Source organism: Macaca thibetana, chromosome 9, assembly GCF_024542745.1.
Source record: "Macaca thibetana thibetana isolate TM-01 chromosome 9, ASM2454274v1, whole genome shotgun sequence".
In the NCBI taxonomy this organism is placed as follows: Eukaryota; Metazoa; Chordata; class Mammalia; order Primates; family Cercopithecidae; genus Macaca; species Macaca thibetana.
The window spans coordinates 13,226,213-13,253,741 of record NC_065586.1 but is presented as its reverse complement, the minus strand read 5'-3'; the positions used below and the strand labels follow the sequence as shown (position 1 = coordinate 13,253,741).

Here is a 27,529-nt window from a genome sequence, read left to right as displayed (position 1 = left end):
GATTTTATGGTTCTTTTTGAAAAGTGTAAGCGTAAAAACCTTCTTTTCTGGGTTTTGAACAGAGTTCTTTGACTTTTTATTTGTGCCTTTTTCAACCCTAGGAAAGGGATAAAGTGATGCCTCTGATTATCCAAGGTTTTAAAGACGCAGCTGAGGAAGCAGGAACGTCTGTAACGGGCGGCCAAACAGTACTAAACCCCTGGATTGTCCTGGGAGGAGTTGCTACCACTGTCTGTCAGCCCAATGAATTTATCATGTAAGTTGATTTTTGTTTCATGTCACCTGACCTGTTCTCTCTGTGTCCTCTCTTTTTAAAAATGGATGTATTAAGGTCGGGTGCGGTGGCTCACGCATACAGTCCCAGACTTTGGTAGGCCGAGGCAGGCAGATCACTTGAGGTCAGGAGTTTGAGACTAGCCTGGCAATATGGTGAAACCCTGTCCCTACTGAAAATACAAGAATTAGCCAGGCATGGTGGTGCAAGCCTGTGGTTCCAGCTACTCTGGAGGCTGAGGCAGGAGAATCACTTGAACCCCAGGGGTGGAGGCTTCAGTGAGCCGAAATGGTGCCCCTGCACTCTAGCCTGGACAACAGAACAAGATTCTGTCTCCAAAAAAAAAAAAAATTGCTGGGCGCAGTAGCTCACGCCTATAATCCCGGCACTTTGGGAGGCCAAGGCGGGTGGATCACCTGAGGTTGGGAGTTTGAGACCAGCCTGACCAACATGGAGAAACCCCATCTCTGCTAAAAATACAAAATTAACCGGGCATGGTGGCACAATGCCTGTAATCCCAGCTACTTGGGAGGCTGAGGCAGGAGAATCGCTTGAACCCAGGAGGCAGAGGCTGCAGTGAGCCGAGATCTTGCCATTGTGCTCCAGCCTGGGCAACAAGAGGGAAACTCCATCTCAAAAAAAAAAAAAAATAGATGTATTAAGATATAATTTGCATACTATACAATTCACCCATTTAGAGTCAGTGGTTTGGAGTATATTCAGAGTTGTACAACCATTACCGGAAGAAACCCCATCTCCTTGGCTGTCACTGTTCACTCCTCCTGCCCTATCCTGGATTCTGTCACTTAGCGCAGTATTAGCTTTTTTTTTTTTTTTTTTTTTGAGACAGAGTCTTGCTCTGTCGCCCAGGCTGGAGTGCAGTGGCGTAATCTCGGCTCACTGCAAGTTCCACCTCCCGGGTTCATGTCGTTTTCCTGCCTCAACCTCCCGAGTAGCTGGGACTACAGGCGCCTGCCACTGCGCCCGGCTAATTTTTTGTATTTTTAGTAGAGACGGGGTTTCACCGTGTTAGGCAGGATGGTCTCGATCTCCTGACCTCGTGATCCACCCGCCTCCGCCTCCCAAAGTGCTGGGATTACAGGCGTGAGCCACCGTGCCTGGTCTGCATTTTAGGTTTTTTAATTGAAATATAATTCATATACAAAATTTCACATAACATAGATTTCAGCTTTTTGAAGTACACAGTGTGTTGGTTTTTAGTATTGACAAAGGTTGTGCACCCATCACCACTATCCAATTCCAGAATGTTTTCGTCACCCCAAAAATAAGCCCTGTAGCTCATTCCCAGTTCTCTCTTGCTCCCATCCTCTGGCAACCAAGAATGTGCTTTTGTCTCTAGGGATTTGTCTGTTTTGGACATTTTACAGAAATGGAGTCATGCAGCTTGACATGTTGTGTCTGGCTTCTTTCCCGTAGCGGAATGTTTTCCAGGTCCATCCGTGTTGTAGCATGAATCAGTATTGCATTCCTTTCCATGGCTGTATAATCCATTGCATGGATGGACCCTGCTTTATTTATTTAGCCATTCCTCAGGGGATGGACCTTTGGGTTGTTTCTACCTATTGTGAATGATGCTGCCATGACCATTCATGTGTAAGTTGTTGTGTAGACATGTTCCAGTTCTCTTGGGTGTATACCTAAGAATTGATTGGGTCGTGTGGTAATTATATTTAACCTGAGGAATCATCAGACTGGTCTCCAACATGGCTGCACCATTTTACATTCCCAGCAGCCATGTATGAGGATTCCAATTTCTCTGCGACCCCTTCAGTACTTGTTTTCCTGTCTGTGTTTTGGATTCTAGCCAGCCTAGTGGGTGTGAAGTGGAATGTCTTTGTGGTTTTGATTTGTGTCTACCTGATGACAGATGAGGCTGAGCATCTTTTCCTGTGCTTACTACCCATTTGTGTATCTTCTTTGGAGAAGTTTCTCTCCTAACCAAGTTGTCACTTTCCACATTTGATGTCTTGTTAACAAAAGTCAGTCGGCCGGGCGCGGTGGCTCAAGCCTGTAATCCCAGCACTTTGGGAGGCCGAGACGGGTGGATCACAAGGTCAGGAGATCGAGACCATCCTGGCTAACACAGTGAAACCCCGTCTCTACTAAAAAATACAAAAAACTAGCCGGGCGAGCTGGCGGGCGCCTGTGGTCCCAGCTACTCGGGAGGCTGAGGCAGGAGAATGGTGTGAATCCAGGAGGCAGAGCTTGCAGTGAGCTGAGATCCGGCCACTGCACTCCAGCCTGGGTGACAGAGCGAGACTCCGTCTCAAAAAAAAAGAAAAGTCAGTCTTAGGCCGGGCACAGTGGCTCATGCCTGTAATCCCAGCACTTTGGAAGGCCGAGGCAGGCGGATCACAAGGTCAGGAGATCGAGACCATCCCGGCAAACACGGTGAAACCCCGTTTCTACTAAAACTACAAAAAATTAGCCAGGCATGGTGGCGGGCGCCTGTAGTCCCAGCTACTCGAGAGGCTGAGGCAGGAGAATGTTGTGAACCCGGGAGGCGGAGGTTGCAGTGAGCCGAGATCGCACCACTGCACTCCAGCCTGGGCGACAGAGCCAGACTTTGTCTCAAAAAAGAAAAAAAAAATCAGTCTTTTGGCCAGGCGTGGTGGCTCACGCCTGTAATCCCAGCACTTTGGGAGGCCGAAGTGGGCCAGGAGTTCAAGACCAGCCTGGCCAACATGGTGAAACCCGGTCTCTACTAAAAATACAGAAAATTAGCTGGGCATGATGGTAGGTGCTTGTAATCCCAGCTACTCAGGAGACTGAGGAGTCGTTTGAACCTGGGAGGCGGAGGTTGCGGTGAGCCCAGATCATGCCGCTGTACTCCAGCCTGGGTGACAGAGTGAAACTCGGTCTCAAAAAAAAAAAAAAAGGGATCTAGAACTAGAAATACCATTTGACCCAGCTATCCCATTACTGGGTATATACCCAAAGGATTATAAATCATGCTACTATAAAGACACATGCACACATGTTTGTTGCAGCACTATTCACAATAGCAAAGACTTGGAACCAACTCAAATGTCCATCAATGATAGACTGGATTAAGAAAATGTGGCGCATATACACCAAGGAATACTATGTAGCCATAAAAAAGGATGAGTTAATGTCCTTTGCAGGGAGATGGATGAAGCTGGAAACCATCGGTCTAAGCAAACTATCACAAGGACAGAAAACCAAACACCACATGTTCTCACTCGTAGGTGGAAGTTGAACAATGAGAACGCTTGGACACAGGAAGGGGAACATCACACACCGGGGCCTGTCGACAGGGGGGCTGGGGGAGGGATAGCATTAGGAGATATACCTGATATAAATGATGAGTTGATGGGTGCAGCAAACCAATATGGCACATGTATACCTATGCATCAAACCTGCATGTTGTGTACGTGTACCCTAGAACTTAAAGTGTAATAAAAAAAATAAAAAAACATCAGCTTTATTGTACAACTGAGTCTGAATTCAAAGACAAAGACATGTCTTCAGGTCTGGTGTTTGGAAAACCAGTTTCTTGCATAGTCATAGATTTCTATTTTTCAAAGCTGAGAGGATACAAATGGTGTAGGTTGAGCTGGGGAGCTGGGTGTTGGTATTGATATCTGCAGCCCTGGCTTTGTTTTCATCGACTTGGGTGAGTACTGGAGGAGGCCAGCATCGGGGAATGGAACGATTATGTGCTCAGCTCCTGAAGCTGTGAAAGGCACAACTCTCAGACCTGCTTCCTGGTAGTGTGGATGCAAATCCGGTAGATGTTTCATTGGGGGCGCCAGCTGCCATCTTTCAGAGGTGCCTTTTTAGTATTGCCTTCTGTCTCTAAGAGACGACCGAGGCGTCTGGGTGCCAGGTAGGAAGCTCACAATCGGTCAGTCTGAGTTTGAGAACCTGGAGGCAGAAATCACCAAGACATTAGACCCACAGATGGCCAGCAAATCCACCAAATCCCTGGGCCGAACAATCCATCGTGAGTCTCTAGGATATCAGTGGTCATAAAGAAGCACTCTCTGTTTCAGAAGCTTTCGAATGCTGGGGGGTCTGTAGTGAAAATGACATATACAACTCGTGTGTGGTCGAGGGGAGATCTGGGCCTGATGAAACTTTTGAAGGCTAAATGTTTTCATTCTTTTTTAAAAAAAAAAATACTGTTGTTGAAATGGGGGCCTTGTTGAGTTGCCCAGGCTGGTCCTGAACTGGGCTCAAGCGACCCACCCACCTTGACCTCTCAAAGTGCCGGGATTACAGACATGAGCCACTGCACCCAGCCTGACGGCTGAATGTTTTGTTCCAGCAATAGCCTCAGTAGCAGGTTGCAAGACTGTGTCCCATACATGCTGGTGGTTGGCTTCAGTTTAAGTAATTGCAAAGGCAAATATATTTCTGACAGAATATTCCTTCTCTTGTGTTAATAGCGATGAGCTCATCTCCTTGGTTAGTTTGACTAGAACACGCCCTTTTTCTTTTCTTCAGGCCGGACAATGCAGTACCAGGGGATGTGCTGGTGTTGACAAAACCCCTGGGGACACAGGTGGCAGTGGCTGTGCACCAGTGGCTGGATATTGTGAGTAAACCACTGCTGTGCTGGGAGGGAGGGAATGGGACGTTCGGAGGTAATTTTTGTTGGAGAACTTGGGAAATGAGGTTTTTTAGTTTCATATCCGGGGAGTTAATGTTAGTCAAGTCCTTAAAGAAATCCTAGGAATTGTTCATATTCTTTAAATAACAGTTTTGCACATTGAATGCTTGATTGCAGTAGGTAAGCCCCAGCTTGGAGCTTTAAGATTTTTCTATTAAGAATTTGCTCGGCAGGGGGTTAGCTTTGTTTACTTGGCCCTGAGATAGCTTCGTCTTTCATGTCTTAAACATGACTAAGAAATAATATGGAGGATAATGTGTAGAAGGCGTGGTGTTTGGGGTATAAATAAAGCCAGGGTTATTGACAGTTTAATTTTTTTTTTTTTTTTTTTTTTTTTTTTTTTTTTGAGATGGAGTTTTGCTCTTGTTGTCTAGGCTGGAGTGCAGTGGCACGATCTCAGCTCACTGCAACCTCCGCCTCCTGGGTTCAAGCGATTCTCCTGCCTCAGCCTCCCGAGCAGCTGGGATTACACGCCACCACACCCAGCTAATTTTTGCATTTTTAGTAGAGATGGGGTTTCTCCATGTTGGTCAGGGTGGTCTTGAACTCCCAACCTCAGGTGACCCATCCGCCTCGGCTTCCCAAAGTGTTGGGATTACAGGTGTGAGCCATCTCGCCTGGCGACAGTTTAAATTGTTTTATGCAGTTTTTGGTTGTTTTTGTTTGGTAGTTTTGCTTTTTAAACTGATTAATAACTCAGAACATTTTGATAAATAATTCTCTCGTGGAGAATGAATCTATCTAGAATGAGGATATGTCTCCTGAGTCATTTTTCCAGTGAGCTATAATCATACTTTAAGATTGGTTTTCTTCACTGCCATAACAACTCACAAATTAATAAGATTGGGGTATATTCTCACGTATCATGGTGCATTTAATTTCTACAACTATCATCTGAAACTACCAGTCCTGAGAAACAGTTGAAAGAGAATAATCAATAATTGCACGTCTTTCATCAGCCTGGTATATCTTAGCTTGATGTAGCAGGGTAGAGAAATTCTCTAAGGCTGCCACGTTCTTTAGCTGATTTTTCCCTCCTCCCCCTGTGATGGGGAGCAGAGCGGAAGGCCATTGCGGGGATGTTGCACAGAGGCGCCTTCCAGCCCCACCTCCCAGGCCTGAGCTAGCAGGGAGCTGCAAGCAGGCGAGGCAGGGAGTGTCAGGGATGGGGGAGCCCTTCTCCACTAGCAGGACACTACACTGCATCTACAGCAGTGCTGCTCTGAGTCCTGCTAGGCTACACATACCCAATACATCACAGCATTTGATTACAGAAACGTGGGATGAGAACAGAAAAGACGCCATGCTGACAGGTCTAATGGACACCTAAAATGCTATCCATGGAAAAACCAGAGTTGGAAAGTTCACTTTTCTGAGTTAAAGTCCCTAGAAGTTAAATAAGGAAAAAGTTGCTGTATTTCTCAGTGGCTGGAAGTAAAGATTAATGACATTTTCCTCCCTTTCTCTCCCTCACCTATGTTCCTATTATTAGCCTGAGAAATGGAATAAGATCAAACTAGTGGTCACCCAAGAAGACGTAGAGCTGGCCTACCAGGAGGCAATGATGAACATGGCGAGGCTCAACAGGACAGGTATGACAGGCGGGAAGGGCACTTCGGTCCCAGGGGTCCAAGATAGTAAATGTCTTAGGCTTTGCTGGCCATATACAGTCTCAGGGTAGGTGGCCAGATTTTTGGCCAGTGACTACAGACCGTCTTCTCCTGGTACCAGGTTGGCGTTCCATAGATCACTGCAGATGGTCCCTGACTTACAGTGCTTTATGATAAAGAAGGAAGTCCTAACCTCTGACGTACCAGAGGGACTGTTTCTAGAAAGCATTTGTGTGGGTTACCTATGTAAGATTTGGAAGCAAACCATTCAGAATGGAAATACAGAAAGTTTAATATACTGGAGCTATTTCCAGAACATGACCTTGGAAGCCTAGAGGTGCTCCCACTCCCACCCATCCCCTGCATTCCTGCTTGGGGTAACCACTGAATTTTGTGTTTATTTTCTTGCATTTTAGAATGTTTTTATTGCACAGTCTTTGTGTTCTTAAGCAGTAAATTGGTTTTGCATTTTTTTAACTTGTTTTTATCCACCATTGTTCCTGAGAGTCTCCTTGTTGTATGTAGCTGTAGTAGATTCCTTTTGACTGCTGTATGGTTTTTCCACTACCTTCTCTGCTCTCCTGTTTTGACACTGGGGTGACTGCTGTGGACTTCCTAGGCCCAGCCCTCTCTGATGCACGTGTAAGAGATCAGTACTGGCTCGGCTTTTATGGATAGTGCCAAACTGTCTTCCGAAGTGTTCACCACAGTTTACAATGGCACGCTATGTTTAACAAGCGTTTTTGAATATGTCTTCTCTTCCCATTTATTTTATACATTTTTTCTACTATAAAAGAATTACATTCTTATTATAGAAAAGTTTTTAGAAAATGGAAAATAGTAGAGAAAAAGGTTGTCCATAGTCCCTCTACCCAAAACAGCTCCTGCTAGCATTTTTATGTATTCTTCCAGGACTTTTTCACGTTTGGCTGCTGGTTTACTATTGTTTTGAAGTAGTGGTTAGTGTAAGTTTTCACTATGTAAGTGGTTAGTATATGTATTTGGAGTGCCTGCTTTCATTCTTTTGACATAACTAATGTTTCCCATATTATATATCCTAGTAAACTCTTTTTTTTTTTTTTTCTTTGGAGACAGGATCTAACTCTGTCACCTAGGCTGGAGTGCATTGGCATGATCTTGGCTCACTGCAACCACCACCTACCAGGTTCAAGCAATTCTCTTGCCTCAGCCTTCCCAGTAGCTGGGACTACAGGCATGGATCACCATGCCCTGTGGATTTTTGTATTTTTGGTAGAGACGGGGTTTCACTATGTTGGCCAGGCTGGTCTCAAACTCCTGACCTCAGGTGATCCACCCTCCTCAGCCTCCCAAAGTGCTGGGATTACAGGCGTGAACCACCGCGCCCGGCCTCAAGTCTTTTCACTAAATGGTGCTGGAACAAGTGGACATTCACATGAAAAAAATTATTCTGGATGCAGGTCTTATATCTTTCATAAAGATTAACTCAAAATGAGTGTTTAGTGTGTTTTCACACTGCTATAAATAGCCAAGACTGGGTAATTTATTTATTTATTTATTTATTTATTTATTGGAGCTGGAGTCTCACTGTATCACCCAGGCTGGAGTACAGTGGGGTGATCTCGGCTCACTGCAACCTGTGCCTCCCGAGTTCAAGCGATTCTCCTGCCTCAGCCTCCCGAGTAGCTGGGATTACAGGCGCCCACCACCACACCCAGCTAATTTTTGTATTTTTAGTAGAGACAGGGTTTCACCATGTTGGTCAGGCTCGTCTTGAACTCCTGACCTCAGGTGATCCACCCACCTTGGCTTCCCAAAGTGCTGGGATAACAGGCATGAGCTACCATGCCCGGCTGACTGGGTAATTTATAAAGGAAAGAGGTTTAATTGACTCACAGTTTCACTTGGGGGAGGCCTCAGGAAACTTACAGTCATGGCAGATGGTGAAGAGGAAACAGGCACCTTCTGCATGAGGCAGCAGGACAGAGAAGAGCACGGGAAACTGCCACTTAGAAAACCATCAGATCTCGTGAGAATTCATTCACCCTGATGAGAACAGCATGAGGGAAACCGAGAACAACATGAGGGAAACCACCCCATGATTCAGTCACCTCCCACCAGGTCCCTCTCTTGACATGTGGGGATTACAATTTGAGATGAGATTTGGATGGGGACACAGAGCCAGACCATATTGATGACTCGTAAACCTAAATAAAACAATATAAAACTGGAAGGATAACATCAGAGAAAATTTAGGTGGCTTTGGGTTTGGTGATGACTTTATAACACCAAAAACACTATCTGTTAAAGAAAAAATTGGTAAGTTTGGCTTCATTAATATAAAAAACTTCTGCTCTGTGAAAAACACTGTTAAGGGGATGAAAGACAAGCCACACACTGGGAGAAAAATTTTGCCAAACACATACCTGTTCAAGGTCAGGTATCCAAAATACACAAAGCACTCTTAAAACTCAATTAAAAAAAAAACTCAATTTAAACATGGCCCAAAGACCTTGACAGACACCACAAAAGAAGATACACACATGGCAAGTAAGCATAAAAGGAAACCTCAGTGTCGTACGTCAATAGGGAACTGTAGATTAAAGCAATGATTGAGATGCCTCTACATACCTATTAGAATGGCTGAAATCCAAAACACTGAGAATAGCCTGGGCAACATGGTGAAACCCCATCCCTACCAGAAAAATACAGAAAATTAGCTGGGCATGGTGGCTTGCGCCTTAGCCCCAGCTACTTGGGAAACTGAGGTGGGAAGATCACTTGAGCCCAGGAGGTTGAGGCTGCAGTGGGCTGTAATCGCACCACTGCACTCCAGCCTGGGTGACAAAGTGAGACCCTGTGTCATAAAAAAAACCAAAAGCACTGACAATACCAACTGCTGGCAAGGGTATAGAGAAACAGGAAGGAACTCTCATCCATTGCTGTCAGGACTGAAGACTGGCACAGCCACTTGGAAACTGAATATGTTATTATATGATGCAACGATTGTGCTCCTTGATATTCACTCAAAGTTGAAAACTTACATTCACACAAAAGCCTGCAGACAAATCTTCGTAGCAGCATTATTCATAATTGCAAAAACTTGGAAGCAACCATTCATTTCTTCAGTAGGTGAGTGGATGAATGGATAAACAAACTGTAGTGTATCTGTAGTATGGAATATTACTGAGCAGTAAAAAGAAAAGAGCTATCAAGCCATGAAAAGATGTGGAGGAATCTTAAGTGCATATTACAAAGTGAAAGAAGCCAGTCTGAAAAAGCTCCATGCAGAAGATTCCAACTGTATGACATTATGGAAAAGGCAAAACTATAGAGATGGAGAAAAGATCAGTGGTGGCCAGAGGTTATCGGAGAGGAAAGGGGATCAGGTGGAGCACTGAGGATTTTTAGGGCAATGAAAGTTCTCTGTGTGATACTATAATGTTGGATATGTAGAATTGACAGCAAAGGGTGAACCCTAGTGTCCTCTATGACTTTAGTTAATTGTCATGTATTAGTATTGACTTATCAAATACACTACGCTAATGCAACATGTTAATATAGGCGAAACCTGGGCGAAAGGTAATGGCAGCTTCCTGTTACTTGCTACTTAATTTCTTTCTAAACGCAAAACTGCTCCAAAAAATAAAGTCTATTAAATAATAGGTGGGGTGCAATGGCTTGTACATTTGTACACTTGTAATCCCAGCGCTTTGAGAGGCTGAGGCAGGAGGACTGCCTGAGCCCAAGAGGAGGAGGCTGCAGTGAGTTATGATCATGCCACTGCACTCCAGCCTGGGCAATAGAGCACGACTCTGTCTCTTAAAAAAGAACATTTTTTAAAAAATAAACTTTCACGCAATTCATCTCTAGCAGCAGTACCTTGATATTGAGTGAGGCCTTAAAAAGGGCTAGTCTTGGCTGGGTGTGGTGGCTCACATCTGTAATCCCAGCACTTTGGGTGGCCGGGACGGGCGGATCATGAGGTCAGGATTTCAAGACCAGCCTGGCCAATGTGGTGAAACCCTGTCTAAAAGCTGGGCGTGGTGTTGCGTACCTGTTGTCCCACCTATTCAGGAGGCTGAGGCAAGAGAAACACTTGAGCACTTGAGGCGGAGGTTGCAGTGAGTCGAGATGCACCACAGCACCTCAGCCTGGATGACAGAGCGAGACTCCATCTCAAAAAAAAAAAAAGAAAGAAGTGCTGGTATTTGGTTTTCGGATGGTCTTGGTAGGTTTATCTTCCACTGAGATCATCATCCCTCTGCATAATTTTTTTAGTTTACTGGAAAATTACTATTGATTGAAGCTTCCAATAGTTTTCAAGTGGTTCAAACTGAAATAAGAACTTTCGGATTTCATTATGTCTTTGGTTGATTTTACAACGTTGCATTTTCATTATTCCGATTTGTTATCTCCCTGACAAGGAAGGAAGTTGCAGATCAATTGTGGACGTAAGATTTTTGAGTTGAGGAAAGGTGTTCTTTCTCAGAGTCGTCCTTCTCTCTCCCAGCTGCAGGACTCATGCACACGTTCAATGCCCACGCGGCCACAGACATCACGGGCTTCGGGATTTTGGGCCATGCGCAGAACCTGGCCAAGCAGCAGAGGAACGAGGTGTCATTTGTAATTCACAACCTCCCGGTGCTGGCCAAGATGGCTGCGGTGAGCAAGGCCTGTGGAAACATGTTCGGGCTCATGCACGGGACCTGCCCAGAGACCTCAGGTACAGGATGCTGGGCGCTTCTGAGGACTAAATAGGCTATCCGAAGGCTCGGCGAGAAAGCAGCACTCCCACCCCGAGTGGGCCCCGACTCTGTTCAAGGTCCGTGCTGCCGACCTCAGCCTCTGTAGCAGCTGGTGCCTTTCCTCCTCCCAGTGGGTCTGGTCCCCGCCATCCTGGGAGGATGCAGCAGCCTTGCCGAAGTTGAGTGTCCTGTGTTCTTTTTGATGCAAGAATATGGTGATGAGGAAAATTAGTCAGCATTCAGTTTTTACTGAAAGCTTTGCATTTGAAATTAACTGTAATACCCATAGGTTACTTTGAACAGGTGATTTTTTTTCCTTGAAAATTGTCTAACGTTGTTTTAAGAATGATACGGAAAAAAAGGGGCCGGGCGTGGTGGCTCTTGCCTGTAATCCTAGCACCTCAGGAGGCTGAGGCGGGCACATTATGTGAGGTCAGGAGTTCAAGACCAGCCTGGCCAACATGGTGAAACCCCATCTCTACTATAAACACACAAAAAATTAGGCACATGCCCTTAATCCCAGCTGCTTGGGAGGCTGAGCCGGGAGAATCACTTGAACCCAGGAGACAGGTTGCAGTGAGCCGAGATTGTGCCACTACACTCCAACCTGGGCTACAGAGCAAGATTCTGCCTCAAAAAAAAAAAAGAAAAGGAAAAGAGAATGATATAGAATAAAAAAGAATATAATAGGGTATTATGTCTTTAAAGTGCTTTTTTTTTTAAGATATGCAATAATTTATTAGAGGAAACGTAAATGGAGGATAAATGGGAGATGGAGCAAGCGTAGGTTGAGAGAGCTGTCAGACAGCAGTGTAGGTCTGACACCATACGCCCCAGTAGTTTTTGACTCCTAGGGAGTTTTTTATATCCCTTGTCATTTTTCTAAACTTAAGCTCCTTTTGTTTCCTCATTAATTTGGTGGCCACGTCTTGTGTTTCCTCATTAATTTGGTGGCCGGAACTTGTGGGACGTCCTCTCCTTCATCATGGCAGATACTCCAGCATGGCCTGCTGAGGCCACCACCCACAGGCCTACAGGCTCGCCGTCCTTCGTTCCCGCTCCCGCGGCCCTAGCCGGAGCCAGACGGTGCATCCTCCTGAAGTGCCATTTTTCTTTTGCCCCCTTTGTTCCTTTTTCCGTCACTGTTTCAGCTTTTAAGTCTCCCTATTTTTTTTTCCACCTTTTTCCACCTTTTTTTCAGTTTTAGTTTCTCTTTTTCTATTTCCTTGCCTCTAGAACTCAGCTTTCTACCCTGCAAAAGAGTGGAATTACCTGGGGATTTTAAATATACACATGCCTGCCAGGCCTGGTGGCTCACGCTTGTAATTCCAGCACTTTCAGAGGCCGAGGTCAGGAGTCGGAGACCAGCCTGGCCAACGTGGTGAAACCCCGTCTCCACTAAAAATACAAGAATTAGCGGGCGATGTTGGTGTGTGCCCCGTAATCCCAGCTACTCCAGAGGCTGAGGCAGGACTATTGCTTGAACCTGGGAGGCACAGGTTGCAGTGAGCCGAGATTGCCCCACTGCAGTCCAGCCAGAGTGAGACTCTGTCAAAAAAAAAAGAAAAAAAAACTTTACACATGCCTAGCCCCAGAAACCCCGTCTCCTAAAAAATACAAAAAAAAAAACAGTGGCGGGGGATGTCCCATCTTGGGAGGCTGGGCCTGGGCCTCAGTATGTGGGAAGGCTCCCCTGGGGGAGATTCCCAAAAAAAAAAAAAAAAAAAAAAAATACACATAGTAGCCCCAGCCTCCCCAGTGGGGGGCAATGTGGGAGGCTCCCACAGTGCAAGGGACCACAGTGCTGGGACCACAAAGCCCTGGTCACGTTGACCTGTACAGTGGCGAGGGGGCTTCAGGACTCCGCCAGGCCTCTCACCGCCTTTACAGAGGACCCTTCAGCCTCCCGTTTAAAAAAACAAACCGTTTTCTAGAAGTAAGCTCCAAAAGGGCAGGGTTTTTTTTCCCTGCTGGTTCAGGGTCTGGCCAGGATAGTGTCTGCCACGTAATTGGGCACTGAATGGAAATTGAATGAATTGATTAATGTTACCAGCCATTTCAATTTGTTTCCTTTCTTCAGAAATAACAAGTTTTTACTTTTTTTTTTTAATGATGGAGTTTCACTTTTGTTGCCCAGGAGGCTGGAGTGCAATGGCGCGATCTCAGCTCACTGCAGCCTCCGCCTCCCTGGTTCAAGCGATTATCTTGCCTCAGCCTCCAGAGGAGCTGGGATTACAAGAGTGTGCCATCATGCCCAGCTAATTTAGAGACAGAGTTTTACCATGTTGGCCAGGCTGGTCTCGAACTAACTCCTGACCTCAGGTGATCCACCCACCTCGACCTCCCAAAGTGCTAGGATTACACATGTGAGCCACCGTGCCCAGCCACAAGATTTTTACATTTTGTAGAAGTAGACTACAGTTTTTCCTCATCTTCTTATTTCTACTTAGAAAAATAAAAACTTTTCTGGCCTCGCTATTGGAAAGAGCAACAAAGGTTCATTTTAATGTATTTTATACTGTTTGTCTTTTGGATATAATGACAGAGTCAGGACTGGAACCTAGATACTTTGGGGCATATACTGTATCATGAGTCAAATACAAAAAAGCATTCTCAGTAAAATGAGAACGTTGATGTAGAGAATCAGAAGTTCCCTTTTGTTTGTCAATATTTGTTTCAGTGTAGCATGGAAAGAGTAGCTACCACATGGCTTATTGAAGCCCCGAACACCTTACCCCTATACAGTGTTATGTGGTTCACAAAGAGATCATTTTCACAGTTGAAAGTTGGGGCGTATTATGTGTGTGTGTTAGGAGTTTACTAGCAACTGCTTAATTACAGCACAGAACAGACCTCTTAGGCTGGGTGTCGTGGTTCATTCCTGTAGTTGCAGTGAGCTGTGATTGTACCACTGCACTCTAGCTTGGACCACAGAGTGAGACCCTGTCTCAAAAAAAAAAAAAAAAAAAAGCTTCTACTTGCATATAGGTGGCAGCAAGTTGCTGATGGAAGTTGGGTCTCTGCAGAAGCAGTAGAGGCAGAGAAGCTGCTGTCATGTCAACACTAACAGTCATTCTTGTTTTCTTTTGCCAGGCGGCCTTCTGATCTGTTTACCACGTGAGCAAGCAGCTCGGTTCTGTGCAGAGATAAAGTCCCCCAAATATGGTGAAGGCCACCAAGCATGGATTATTGGGATTGTAGAGAAGGGCAACCGCACAGCCAGAATCATAGACAAACCCCGGATCATCGAGGTCGCACCACAAGTGGCCACTCAAAATGTGAATCCCACACCTGGGGCCACCTCTTAATCTAGACAGAAATAGCTGTTTGGTTTTGATTTTAAATAGATCTATTTCCCTTATCACTTCAATTAAAGACTATAAACAACAAAAATCTCATTGTGTCTACACATCGGGGTGACCTTAGGTCTGTTTGTAAGTGGATACAATTAATAAAATAAAATCCATTGCCTTTTTTTCCTGTTACATTAACTGAAGATGCACCTAATCTTGAGGCAGCTTCTGAGTTGAGAATTATATTGTTATCCAATACTGTTGATTCATTTTGAATCTTTAGACACTTATCTCTTGCCGCATAGGCTCTTTTTAAAGGTGCTTTCACATAGCACAGACATTACCAGTAGTCATGTCAAATAGCAGTTGGTGTCTTCATTTTATGTATATTTATCATATAAGTCTGATTTTTTTTTTAAGCGTCTTGAATGGTTTTCTGGAGAGCCAGCATTGGTAAGTTGCACATGACGGTATCCCAGTCATAGGAGGGTTGCATGATTCCTCTGAGTGTTTGATTTGAAAAGCCTAGTCTTGTCTCTCAAGAGCATCTTGGACCCAGAACATTCTCCAGTAGTGCATTCATTTCAACACGGCAAGTGCTTCTTCACTGCATGGAAAACCCTTTGAAGACAAAAAAGAAATCTTATTTCTTTTTTTGTAGCCTTCCTGATATTTACAGTAATATCATTAACTGTTTTATCGATAGCAAAAAAAGAATACTTTTTGCAATGTAATTAGATGTTCTATAGTGCTACAAGGAATTGCCTTCCGAATGGAGGTTCATGTATAATACTCATTTACAATTCAATATATAATTACGCAAATAATTTTTAAATATAATCAATAATAAAGACTGTTCTGTGGATGGTAGTGTTTAATACATTTTATATTTTGTATAGTGATTTCAGGCCTTTTTGTTTTCTTAAAATCAGCAGCTGTTTAGCCTAATTCTTAGCATTATTTTGTCCTTTGCGCCAGTACTTTTTTGTGCACGCTTTTTGTGATCTGTGTTAAAAACCTGCATTGCCAACATTGCAGCTCGAACTTAAACTTGTTATTCAAATAAATATTTAATTTTTTAAATTGCTCTTGTATAATCAGATGCCCCTTTTAGTATTATTTTAGAAGCATTGGGAGGGTTTTGCCTAAAGTACAATTTATCGGGAAAAACTAGATTTTAGTTTTATAAAACTTTTAAGTCTTTCATGGGACCTATATTTTCTTGAATTAAATTTTGTAGTTCTAGAATAAATAGGCAATCTAAAAAGGTGTTATCTGTGTGTCGTAAAGTGGAGGCTTCCTTATATTTTAGCCTACTGAGCAATGAGGAGGGATTCCTGTCATTAAGCACAAGGGCACTGGATCCTCAAGTGCCCACCTTCATGAGAGAAAAAGCAGCACATCCTGCATGTTTCTGGTGCTTCCTGCTCACAGGCATCAAAGCCGCACATGTAAACTGACTTTTTGCCAAAGGAAATGACCCCTGGGAAGATCAAGCTCTTGGAAGAGGCTTTAACTCGGACGCGACCTCCGGGAACCAGCGGGCAGGGCAGCCTTTATGCATGTGTAACTGGACCTCCAACCATAAGCATGGTGTGCAGTTCGGAAGAGCCTGCTACGGAACTGAAATTGATGGGACATTTTATAGGAATTGATATACAGATGTTGGTCCTCAAAAGCTGCAAACCAGTGGTCTGCAAAATAAAATGTGTTGGAAACCTCTGAGTAAGATCAACCTACTGTTGAGCTTTTTCTTTTTTTAATAACGACTAAATCTGAACTTCAGTGTAGCCTGTGCCCTTTGCCCTGAGAGCTGGTGTTTTCCTCAGTGGCAGGCCTATTGACAGGAGGGAGCTAAGTGGAGTATGTACTTCTGGAAATAATCTTTGAAGATTGCTATGTATAAAGAGAAAATGTTGGGTACTTAGAGATCCGTGTAAGTCTTATGATCCCCAGAGGACGAATTTGTCTTTAAAGCAGTGTTGGCTGGGCATGGTGGCTCACACGTGTAATCTCAGCACTTTGGAAGGCCAAGGTGGGCAGATGACCAGAGGTCCAGAGAAGACCAGCCTGGCCAACATGGTGAAACCCTGTCTCTACTAAAAATACAAAAATTAGCTGGGTTTGGTGGCGCGCACCTGTATTCCCAGCTACTGGGGAGGCTGAGGCACAAGAACCGCTTGAACCTGGGAGACAGAGGTTACAGTGAGCAACCTGCAATCACCACTGCGCTCCAGCTTGGGCGACAAAGACTCGGTCTCAAAAACAAGCTCTTTGAAACTCAGTCTCAACAAACAAAAACCAGTATTGCATAGTGGCCCAGATCCACCTGTGTTAGAATCACCCGGGGTGTTAGAAGGTGACATTCTTGCCCCTGGTTTTTCAGACTCACAGAATCAGAATTTCTGGGGTGTGGGACTTTGGGAATGTCTTACATAAGGACCCTATGTGGCTATGGCCAAAAAAGTTTGGGAACCACTGATGTCAAAGGAATGTTGCAGAGGAAGGCAGGGAAAGTAAGAGGACCTGGTTTTGTTGTGTTTTTATGAGGCGGAGTCTCACTCTGTCAGCCAGGCTGTAGTGCAGTGGCATGATCTCAGCTCACTGCAACCTCTGCCTCCCAAGTTCCAGTGATTCTCCGGCCTCAGCCTCCTGAGTAGCTGGGATTACAGGCGCCCACCACCAAACCTGGCTAATTTTTGTATTTTTAGTAGAGACAGGGTTTTGGCATGTTGGTCTCGAACTGAGTTCAAACGATCCGCCCGCCTCGGCCTCCCAAAGTGCTGGGGTTACAGGTGTGAGACAGCATGCCCAGCCTTTTGCAACATATTTTGCAGGAATTTTTTCCTCAACCATTCTCTTAACCATTCTGGCCAAATCTTGACCATTCTGTTTACTTCCCACATCTGAGCTATGGCGCAGCAAAGAAGCAGAAAAACCTGTATTTTGAAAGCTCCATGAAGACTCAAATGATTGTCATTGAATATTGGAGTTCTTGGCAAAATCTATGTAGAACATTTTAAAAGTCAGTGGACAGGCCAGACACGGTGGCTCCTGTCTATAATCCTAGCACTTTGCTGAGACAGGAGGATCACTTGAGCACAGGAGTTCGAGACCAGCCTAAGCAATATAGTGAGACCTCGTCTCTACAAAAAATAAAATTTAAAAAGTCGGTGGACAGTAAGTAGTCGATTTGACTTTCTGGTAGTCCTTTTATTTTATTTTATATTTTATTTTATTTATTTTATTTATTTTATTTCGAGATGGAGTCTCACTCTGTCGCCCATGCCGGAGTGCAGTAGCGCAAACTCGGCTCACTACAATCTCCACCTCCCGGGTTCACGCCGTTCTCCTGCCTCAGCCTCCTGAGTAGCTGAGACTACAGGCACCTGCCACCACGCCCGGCTAATTTTTTATATTTTTTAGTAGAGTTTCACTAACACGGGTTTCACTGTGTTAGCCAGGATGGTCTGGATCTGACCTCGGGATCTGCCCGCCTCGGCCTCCCAAAGTGCTGGGATTACAGGCGTCAGCCACCACGCCCGGCCCCTCTGGTAGCACTTTAAAACTTCGCACTGAAGTGTATTTATCTTGGTATACTGATTTGTTTTCTGTAAATCCTATAGTATAGTTGCATCCAAAAATACAATCTGTTAGAATGCATAGAATTAGAGAATACAACCTGAGGCAGCTGGATCATGGTGGAGTCAGTCATTCAGGCACTAGGAATAATCTGTGAAGGAATATTGAAGCTGCTTATTTGCACAGGCTGTGTTGAGGTATTTATTGTGTTTCAGTCCAAGAAAAATTGCAATATTGTATAAGCAATATGTACTTTTGGCTCAGTCTTTAAAAATAGTAGATTATAGTCTTCCAAGTTCTGCATGCTTTATAATGAATAAATGTGTTTTAAATTGTTCTGTTTATAGATGAATGAGCCAGTCATTTTCAGTCTGAATTTAGCATTCCCTTTAAAAGAGTTATATCTGAGTTCTCAATCTTAGTTTTAATTGTATAGAGGCCAGAATAGCTATACTGTGCTGCACTTTATTTTTAGGTAACAGAGCAAGCGGAGACATCAACGCTTCAGATACCTGTCGTGTCTGCGTGTGTGTTTTTGTGTATATTTGTGTGTGTGTATATATCCTTGAGTTGCTCACTTCCACACCCAGCCCACCCTTTTCCTCTAGCTTAGGTAGTGGTTGCATAGACATCATAATTTACTTTGAACAGTAATTTGTAAATTTTTCTCATTAAGAATCCACATATGAATCATAGTCATGAAATATGCCAAGGGGCACAATGAAAATCACCAATGTCCTGTTAAAAGTGAAGCATGGGAATATCCTCTTATCTATGCTTAAATCTCTGTCTTGAATGAGGACGGGAGTGGATGGATTACACAAGGTCTTCATTCAGTAAGCAGTAGGTGGGACAGGGTGCTCCTATAGGCATCTAGACAGGTTCCGGAATTGCCTGGAATCCAAGCCTGCTGCCAATGCCAAATGCTTTGGTTTGTCTGTGAATTCGGGGTAAGGATGATGCTGTAGGGTTCCCTATGTTTCACAGTCCTTAAATATGACGTCCAGCCCTGAACACACAGTTGATGCTTTCCGTGGTTTTTGTCCTAAGTCCTGTTGCCTTCAGAGGGCGTTTTATGCTTATGAGAAACTGCATGTAATGAAGCCTATCAAAGCTTCATAGAAAGAAACAGAAAGCCGGGCGCGGTGGCTCAAGCCTGTAATCCCAGCACTTTGGGAGGCCGAGACGGGCGGATCACGAGGTCAGGAGATCGAGACCATCCTGGCTAACACAGTGAAACCCCGTCTCTACTAAAAAATACGGAAAACTAGCCGGGCGAGGTGGCGGGCGCCTGTAGTCCCAGCTACTCCGGAGGCTGAGGCAGGAGAATGGCGTGAACCCGGGAGGCGGAGCTTGCAGTGAGCTGAGATCCGGCCACTGCACTCCAGCCTGGGCGACAGAGCGAGACTCCGTCTGAAAAAAGAAAAAAAGAAAAAAAGAAAGAAACAGAAAAGGCCGGGCGCGGTGGCTCACGCCTGTAATCCCAGCACTTTGGGAGGCCGAGTCAGGAGTTCGAGACCAGCCTCAACATGGAGAAACCCTGTCCCTAATGAAAAAAAATACAAAATTAGCCGGGCATGGTGGTACATGACTGTAATCCCAGCTACTCGGGAGCCTGAGGCAGGAGAATTGCTTGAACCTGGGAGGCGGAGCTCGTGGTGAGCCGAGATTGTGCCATTGCACTCCAGCCTGGGCAACAAGAGCGAAACTCCATCTCAAAAAAAAAAAAAAAAAAGAAACGAAACAGAAAACTCACTCACTCTATTAGTGATCTGATTGCAGAAAAGCCAGTGTGTTTTCTACTATTATATTTTTAGAACAAGCATAGGTCCCTAGAAAATTATAAGGGTCTGGCCAGGTGCAGTGGTTTAAGCCTGTAATCCCAACACTTTGGGAGGCCGAGGTGGGCAGATCACGGGATCAGGAGTTCGAGACCAACTTGACCAACATGGTGAAACCCTGTCTCTACTAAAAATACAAAAATTATCCGGGTATGGTGGCATGCACCTGTAATCCCAGCTACTCAGGAGGCTGGGGCAGGAGAATGGCGTGAACCCAGGAGGCGGAGCTTGCAGTGAGCCGAGATCACGCCACTGCACTCCAGCCTGGGCAACAGAGCAAGACTCTGTCTCAAAAAAAAAAAAAGAAAATTATAAGGGCCTATAAAATGTTAACGTTGACCATTACCCGGTATCCAGTCCTATATGTTGCTTAATTCTTTTTTTTTTTTTTTTTTTTTTTAGGCGGAGTCTCACTCTGTCACCCAGGCTGGAGTGCAGTGGTGTGATCTCGGCTCACTACAACATCCACCTCCCAGGTTCAAGTGATTCTCCTGCCTCAGCCTCCTGAGTAGCTGGGATTACAGGCACCTCCCATCATGCCAGGCTAATTTTTGTATTTTTAGTAGAAACAGGGTTTCACCATGTTGGCCAGGCTGATCTCGAACTCCTGACCTCAAGTGATGGGGGTCACTCAGCTTCCCAAAGTGCCGGGATTACAGGCATGAGCCACCGCACCTGGCTGGCATATCTGTTTCTTACTACATCCAGGAAATGTTTCCCCATTTTCAGGACTCATGATTGCAGTGGGCTCACCCAGATAATACATGGTAATCCCCCTATCAAAGTCCTCAACGTTAATCACATTTGGAAAATCCCTTTTGCCAGGTAAGATAACAGCCACAGATTCCAGAGCTTAGGGCATGAACTTCTTTGGGGAGGACCATTATTCTTCCCACCACAAGGCCGTGTACCCACGGGGTAGCTGCTTCACCAGGGGAGAGATTTTTGCAGCCAAGAAACAAAGCTGTTGCCTCAAACATGGTATTTTTAAAACCAGTGAACAAGAATTGCTTACACAGCCATACCAAGCCGGGGCCAGCAGGGCGGAAGGTCAGCTCACCACTAGCTACCAAGCTTTGTGCACAAAGCAAATATGGGCCACTAGACAGGCTGTGGCAGAATCGACTTTTTTTTTTTTTTTTTTTTTTTTTGAGTCCGAGTCTTGCTCTTGTCACCCAAGCTGGAGTGCAGTGGCACGATCTCGGCTCACTGCAACCTCTGCCTCCCGAGTTCAAGAGATTCTCCTGCCTCAGCCTCCCAAGTAGCTGGGATTACAGGTACCCGCCACCACACCCCGCTAATCTTTGTATTTTTAGTAGAGATGGGGTTTCACCATGTTGGCCAGGCTGGTCTGAAACTCCTGGCCTCAGGTGATTTGCCCCCCTCGACCTCCCAAAGTGGGTTTTACAGGCATGAGATACCGTGCCCGGCTGGAATCGACTTTTCTTTCTTTCTTTTTTATTTTTCTTTTCTTTTTTTTTTGAGATGCGGTTTTGCTCTTGTTAACCAGGCTGTAGTGCAGTGGTGCGATCTCAGCTCACTGCAACCTCTGCCTCCCAGGTTCAAGCGATTCTCGTGTCTCAGCCTCTGGAGTAGCTGGGATTACAGGCATGCGCCACCACGCCTGGCTAATTTTGTAGTTTTAGTAGAGACAGGGTTTCTCCATGTTGGTCAAGCTGGTCTCGACCTCCTGACCTCAGGTGATCTGCCCACCTCGGCCTCCCAAAGTGTTGGGATTACAGGCGTGAGTCACCATGCCCAGCTGGAATTGACTTTTCTATAGTGCAAGGATCATGTAGCAGTTTTTGACTAATGTTTTAGAGAACATCCTATCCCAAATACTTGCATTGTACAACAGCAGAGAAATTCTGTACATGATTCATCTCCTAAGTGTTTTCCTCTACAGGAGTGGTCCCCAGGCTTTTTGGCACAAGGGACTAGTTTTGTGGAAGGCAATTTTTCCACGGACTGGGGCACGGTGCCCGGGGAAGGTTTCAGTATGATTCAAGCACATTACATTTATTTTGTACTTTATTTCTACTATGATTACATTGTAATATGTAATGGAACAACTACAACCCACCATAATGTAGAATCAGTGGGAGCCCTGAGCTTGTTTTCCTGCCACTAGACGGTCCCATCTGGCAGTGATGGGAGACAGTGATGGATCATCAGGCATTAGATTCTCATAAGGAGCAGACAACCTAGATCCCTCACATGCGCAGTTCACAACAGGGCTCTTGCTCCTATGAGAATCTAATGCCGCTGCTGATCTGACAGGAGGCAGAGCTCAGGGGGGAATGCTTGCTCACCCCATCCTGTGTGGCCCAGTTCCTCACAGGGCACAGACTGGTAAGGGTCTCCGGCCTGGGAGTTGGGGACCCCTGCTCTGTAGTATTTCTCTCTGAGTCACCGGCTTCCAGAGTCTCATTATTTTACCCTTTCACTGGAGTCCCAGTTTTAAGGGGGTTGGGCACTGCCTTGCTGTAGTCTCTTGAATTCTGTCCGGACCTTCTGTGACTGCCTTCCATTGACACCCTCAGAGGATGCAGGACTAAGGTGGCAGCATCACAAAATGGACTTGTGGATCTCTCAATCGTTGCTGAAGAATCACTGAGAAGTAAACTTTCATTTGGTTGAGGCATTAACATTTCAGGGTTTACTTATTACTACAGCATAGCTTAACCTACCCTAAGATAGAAATCAACAGGCAATTCACAAATTTGCAAATGACCAGTGTAGAGCTCAAAACTTGTTCAGTCTCACTAGATAGGCAAATTTAAACAATATGAAGTCATTTTATTTTTTGCCTACCCTAATTGGCAAGGATTTTAAAAGGGTAAGGCAGCCAGGCGCAGTGGCTCATGCCTGTAATCCCAGCACTTTGGGAGGCCGAGGCAGGTGGATCATAAGGTCAGGAGATCGAGACCATCCTGGCTAACAAGGTGAAACCCCATCTCTACTAAAAAATACAAAAAAACTAGCCGGGCGTGGTGGCGGGTGCCTGTAGTCCCAGCTACTTGGGAGGCTGAGGCAGGAGAATGGTGTGAACCCGGGAGGTGGAGGTTGCAGTGAGCTGAGTTCACGCCACTGCACTCCAGCCTGGGCGACAGAGCAAGACTCTGTCTCAAAAAATATATAAATAAATAAATAAATAAATAAACGTAAGGCAGCCAGGTGCAGTGGCTCACGCCTGTAATCCTAGCACTTTGGGAGGCCGAGGCCGGTGGATCACTTGAGGTTGGGAGTTCGAGACCAGCCTGACCAACATGGAGCAACCCTGTCTCTACTAAAAATACAAAATTAGCCAGGCATGGTGGCATATGCTTGTAATCCCAGCTACTTAGGAGGCTGAGGCAGAAGAATCGTTTGGATCCGGGAGGCGGAGGTTGCAGTGAGCTGATATCGCACCATTGCACTCCAGCCTGGGCAACAAGAGCAAAACTTGGTCTCGAAAAAATAAAAAAAATAAAAAGGGTAAGGCCTCAGGTTTTATTATCAACGCTCATTGATAACAGCATTTTGAGACTTGTTTGGCAATATTAAAATGCTTGATAGCCTTTGACTAGCAACTCTATGTCAAATAATTTATCCTAAGGAAATACCCATGGGACTACCCAACAATGAAAATCAGCATATTCATCAAATTATTTACAACTGTAAGCAAAAAAGAAAGGAAAAGAAAACATAAACTTACATATAGTAATAGGGCGTTGGTTCAATGAGTACAGGAAAATCTACAGTCTAGAATGCTATTAAGTCATCAAAAAATCAGGTCTTAGGCAGGGCGCAGTGACTCACGCCTGTAATCCCAGCACTTTGGGAGGCCGAGGCGGGCAGATCACGTGAGGTCAGGAGTTCGAGGCCAGCCTGGCCAACACGGTGAAACCCCATCTCTACCAAAAATACAAAAATCAGCCCGCCACCTCGCCCGGATAGTTTTTTGTATTTTTAGTAGAGACGGGGCTTCACCGTGTTAACCAGGATAGTCTTGATCTCCTGACCTCGTGATCTGCCCGCTTTGGCCTCCCAAAGTGCTGGGATTACAGGCGTGAGCCACCGCGCCTGGCCAGGGTCCCCAACCTTTAATAAACAAGGAAAGGGTGATGAACTGAATTCACATCGTCAGTTTTTTTCTCTCCTGGCAGCAGTACCCACATCTCACCAAGCGAGGGCAGTAAGGAGACGCCGCCTCGCAGGTACCCACCCGGAAATGAGGGTTCCCACCGGCAGAAAGAGGCGGACCCTGCACCTGCACCCGCCCCAGGCCCCGCGCTTCCGTTCAAACCGTGACAAACCGCTGGGTCCTTGAGAGCTGCGGGTCACTCCTACATGGTCACATTCCCGCGCGGGATGCCGAAGTGGGGCAGTTGAGGTCCGGAGCTGCTGAGGCCTCCCGGGTCCTTCTGTTGGCCTGAGACCCTGGGGTGGGCGGAATCCCGGAGAAAGCGGAAGGGACCAGGGGAAGCCCTGGCGCTGCAGTTTTCCTCCCCGCCTGCGCAAACGGGAAGGGGCTGGTGTTCTGGCTGCGGGCCTCCCTCCTGGACTGCGACATTGTCACCAAATTCTATAAACATCTCATGCAAGCAGTGATAACGTGTGCTGCGACGTTCTGGAAGTAACTCTTAAGCTAAAAAAGAAAAAAAAAATCAGTGAGAAAATGAGACAGTAAAACAGTGCAATGCTATGTCAATATCCATAGTTACGGAATAGAAAAGAAATCTTACAAAGAGGTGCTCCAGTTCTCTAAGAAATTTACACCCTACTGGGCTGTCTGCATCAGACTTTTCTGGAGGTCATTTATTTTATTCATTTTTTTTTTTTAATGACCTACCGAACTGTTTATAATATTATGGGCTGGAGTCCCACTAAATGAAATACCCCTTTTGAATGGCATATATGACTTTTAGGGATGAATCTTAGCATTTTTATTTTTTTATTTTTATTTTCAAAACTTCATTGTTGCTGTTTTGGAGTTTTGTTTGTTTTTTGTTTTTGTGTTTTTTGGACAGGGCCTCACTCTGTTGGCCAGGCTGGAGTGCAGAGGTACGATCTGGGCTCACTGCAACCTCAAACTCCTGGGCTCAGGTGATCCTCCTGTCACAGGACGTGCCATAGACAAAACTCCTCAGACACGGGGTTAAAGAAGGAAGAGGCTTTATTAGGCTGGGAGCTTCGGCAGACTTGAGTCTCAAAAAACCAAGCTCCCTGACAAAGAAATTTTTGGCCCTTTGAAGGGCTTACAACTCTAAGGGGTCTACATGAAAGGGTCGTGATAGATCGAGCAAGCGTGGGGAAGGTGACTGGGGGCTACATGCAACAGCTAACAGAAAGTTTTGCAATGCTTCCTCACACAATGTCTGGAATTTTTTTTTTTTTTTTTTTTTTTTTTTTTTTGAGACTGAGTCTTGCTCTGTCACCCAGGCTGGAGTGCAATGGCTGGATCTCGGCTCACTGCAAGCTCCGCCTCCCGGGTTCACACCATTCTCCTGCCTCAGCCTCCCGAGTAGCTGGGACTACGGGTGCCTGCCACCAGGCCTGGCTAATTTTTTGTAGATCAGGTGTTCTCACTATGTTACCTAGGTTGGTCTTGATCTCTAGCAATCCTGTGCTCAAGCGATCCTCCCGCCTCGGCCTCCCAAAGCGTTGGGGTTACGGGCGTGAGCCACCGCATCTGGTTAAAAACCTGTTTGTTTGTTTGTTTGTTTTAGAGGCGGAGTCTTGCCCCATCCTAGGCTGGAATGCAGTGGTGCAATCTTGGCTTACTGCATTCTCCACCTCCCGGTTGCAAGCGATTCTCTTGCTTCAGCCTCCCCAGCAGCTGGGATTACAGGCGTGCGCCACAACACCCAGCTAATTTTTGTATCTTTAGTAGAGACAGGGTTTCACCAAGTTGGCCAGGCTGGTCTTGAACTCCTGACCCTGTGATCCGCCCTCCTTGGCCTCCCAAAGTGCTGGGATTACAGGCGCGAGCCACCGTGCCTGGCAAACTTTTTGTTTAAATCGAAGATTTTATTCTTTCAGCTGTCAATGGAAGGAGCAGTCACGTGGGGTGAAATAGATGGAAGCCATGACGTTAGGAGCGTGAGTGAGGTCCTGGCCCAGCCACTTGTCACGGGGTGACCTCGGCCTGGTCACTGGGTCCCCGAGCCTCCGGGAGGCAGGGAGGGTCCTGGTGATGGAATAGAAACAGGGTGCGGGGCAGGGGCGATGACTCACGCCTGTAGTCCCAGCACTTTGGGAGGTCGAGGCGGGAGGCGGGGAGGAGTTTGAGACCCACCTGGGCAACGTAGGGAGACCCCATCTCTACAAAAAATTATAATTAGCCCAAGAGTTCAAAGCTGCAGTGAGCTATGATCGGGCACTGCATACCAGCCTGGGCGACAGAGCAAAATCTTGTCTCTTTTTAAAAAGAAAGAAAGAAAAGAAAGGACGAAAGGATCATGGTGTGGGGAGCACGTCAGCTCCGCGCGGTTGCCCGGCGCGCGGACCCTAGCGGACTAGGGCGCCCCAGCAGCCCGGCCCGCGAGATGGCGCCGCCCCTAATCCCGCCCGCGTCTTGCCCCGGACGGCGCCTGGAGGCGGAGCCGCCCGCGGAGCTAAATGGGGCCGAGACCTTGAGTGGGGGGGTCCCCGCGCCGCCGCCATGGAGCAGCCCCGCGCCGCCGCCCGCCTGCAGATCGTACTGGGCCACCTCGGCCGCCCCTCGGCCGGGGCCGTTGTATCCTTTGAGCTGCGCGGGTGTCGGGCTGGACCGGGCGCCGGCCCCGCAGCCTGAGTGGTGGCCCGGGTCCGAGTGGAGGCCTCGGCGTCGCGCGCATCCCAGCCCCGGCGCCTCCTCGCTCCGCGCCGGGTCCCCGCCTGGGTCGCGTCTCTTCCGGGAGCCGGGGAGCGGGGAGGAGGCTGCGTCCCCCGAGGACACGCGCGGCCGCCCTGGGCTCGGGGCACTTGCCGCGTCGCGCTGCTCTCCGGGATCCCTGGGGGCCTCTGCTCCTTGTTTTGTGGAGATGTCGTTTCACCGGCTGCGTGTGACTCCTGCGGCTGTCCAGACACCCAGAGATGTCCAGTCACAGGCGCATGGTGCACAGGCGCGCAGGGTTGCCTGGAAGGGGCCCAGGCAGGCGGTGACCCGGCTCCCACGGGAGGGTACAGGACGGTGCCCTCCCGGGCAGGAGCTGGCCAGGCAGGCGTTGCCCAGGACGGCCTCCCTGCTGGACTACGGCCTTGCCACCGAGTTATATAAAGACACTATTTAGGGAAGGACAGAGGGTGAGGACTGGCGCGGGGGCACACGCCTTGCCTATTTGTCCCAGCTCTTCTGGAGGCCAAGGCCAGGACTCCAAGGTTACAGTGAGCCGTGAAGGCCAGTGCGCTCCAAAAGAGAGAAACAGAGAGAAAGAAAAGACAATATGTTGACTGATGAGAGTGACATTCCGAAAGTAACCAATTAAGCTAAAGAAACAATGCAATTCTATGTCAACTGCCTGCAGTTACCGGATAGAAAAGAGATCCTTAAAAGGAATTTCTAGAGTTTTGCTTTTGTGG

General features: G+C 46.5%; 3 protein-coding genes across 6 annotated transcripts in view; 2 read left to right on the top strand and 1 right to left on the bottom strand.

The window, feature by feature from the left end:
• SEPHS1 (selenophosphate synthetase 1) overlaps window positions 1-16,284 on the top strand; it is a 30,738-nt gene extending 14,454 nt beyond the window's left edge. For 3 of the 4 annotated variants that reach the window (XM_050803258.1, XM_050803256.1, XM_050803257.1), the window contains 5 exons: window positions 102-256; window positions 4,766-4,856; window positions 6,424-6,523; window positions 11,034-11,246; window positions 14,362-16,284. In XM_050803258.1, the coding sequence (XP_050659215.1) occupies window positions 102-256; window positions 4,766-4,856; window positions 6,424-6,523; window positions 11,034-11,246; window positions 14,362-14,576 (774 nt within the window). In that variant the 3' untranslated portion in view covers window positions 14,577-16,284. The remainder of the gene's footprint in view (window positions 1-101; window positions 257-4,765; window positions 4,857-6,423; window positions 6,524-11,033; window positions 11,247-14,361) is intronic. The other variant, XM_050803259.1, reaches the window with a different exon arrangement.
• Window positions 1-27,529, bottom strand: part of PRPF18 (pre-mRNA processing factor 18) — a 387,690-nt gene that overhangs the window by 301,380 nt on the left and 58,781 nt on the right. The gene's annotated exons all lie outside the window — the stretch shown is intronic.
• Window positions 1-27,529, top strand: part of PHYH (phytanoyl-CoA 2-hydroxylase) — a 1,057,918-nt gene that overhangs the window by 1,006,994 nt on the left and 23,395 nt on the right. Inside the window, exon 2 of the mRNA XM_050803260.1 lies at window positions 26,558-26,705. Coding sequence (XP_050659217.1) covers window positions 26,631-26,705 — 75 coding nt within the window. The 5' untranslated portion in view covers window positions 26,558-26,630. The remainder of the gene's footprint in view (window positions 1-26,557; window positions 26,706-27,529) is intronic.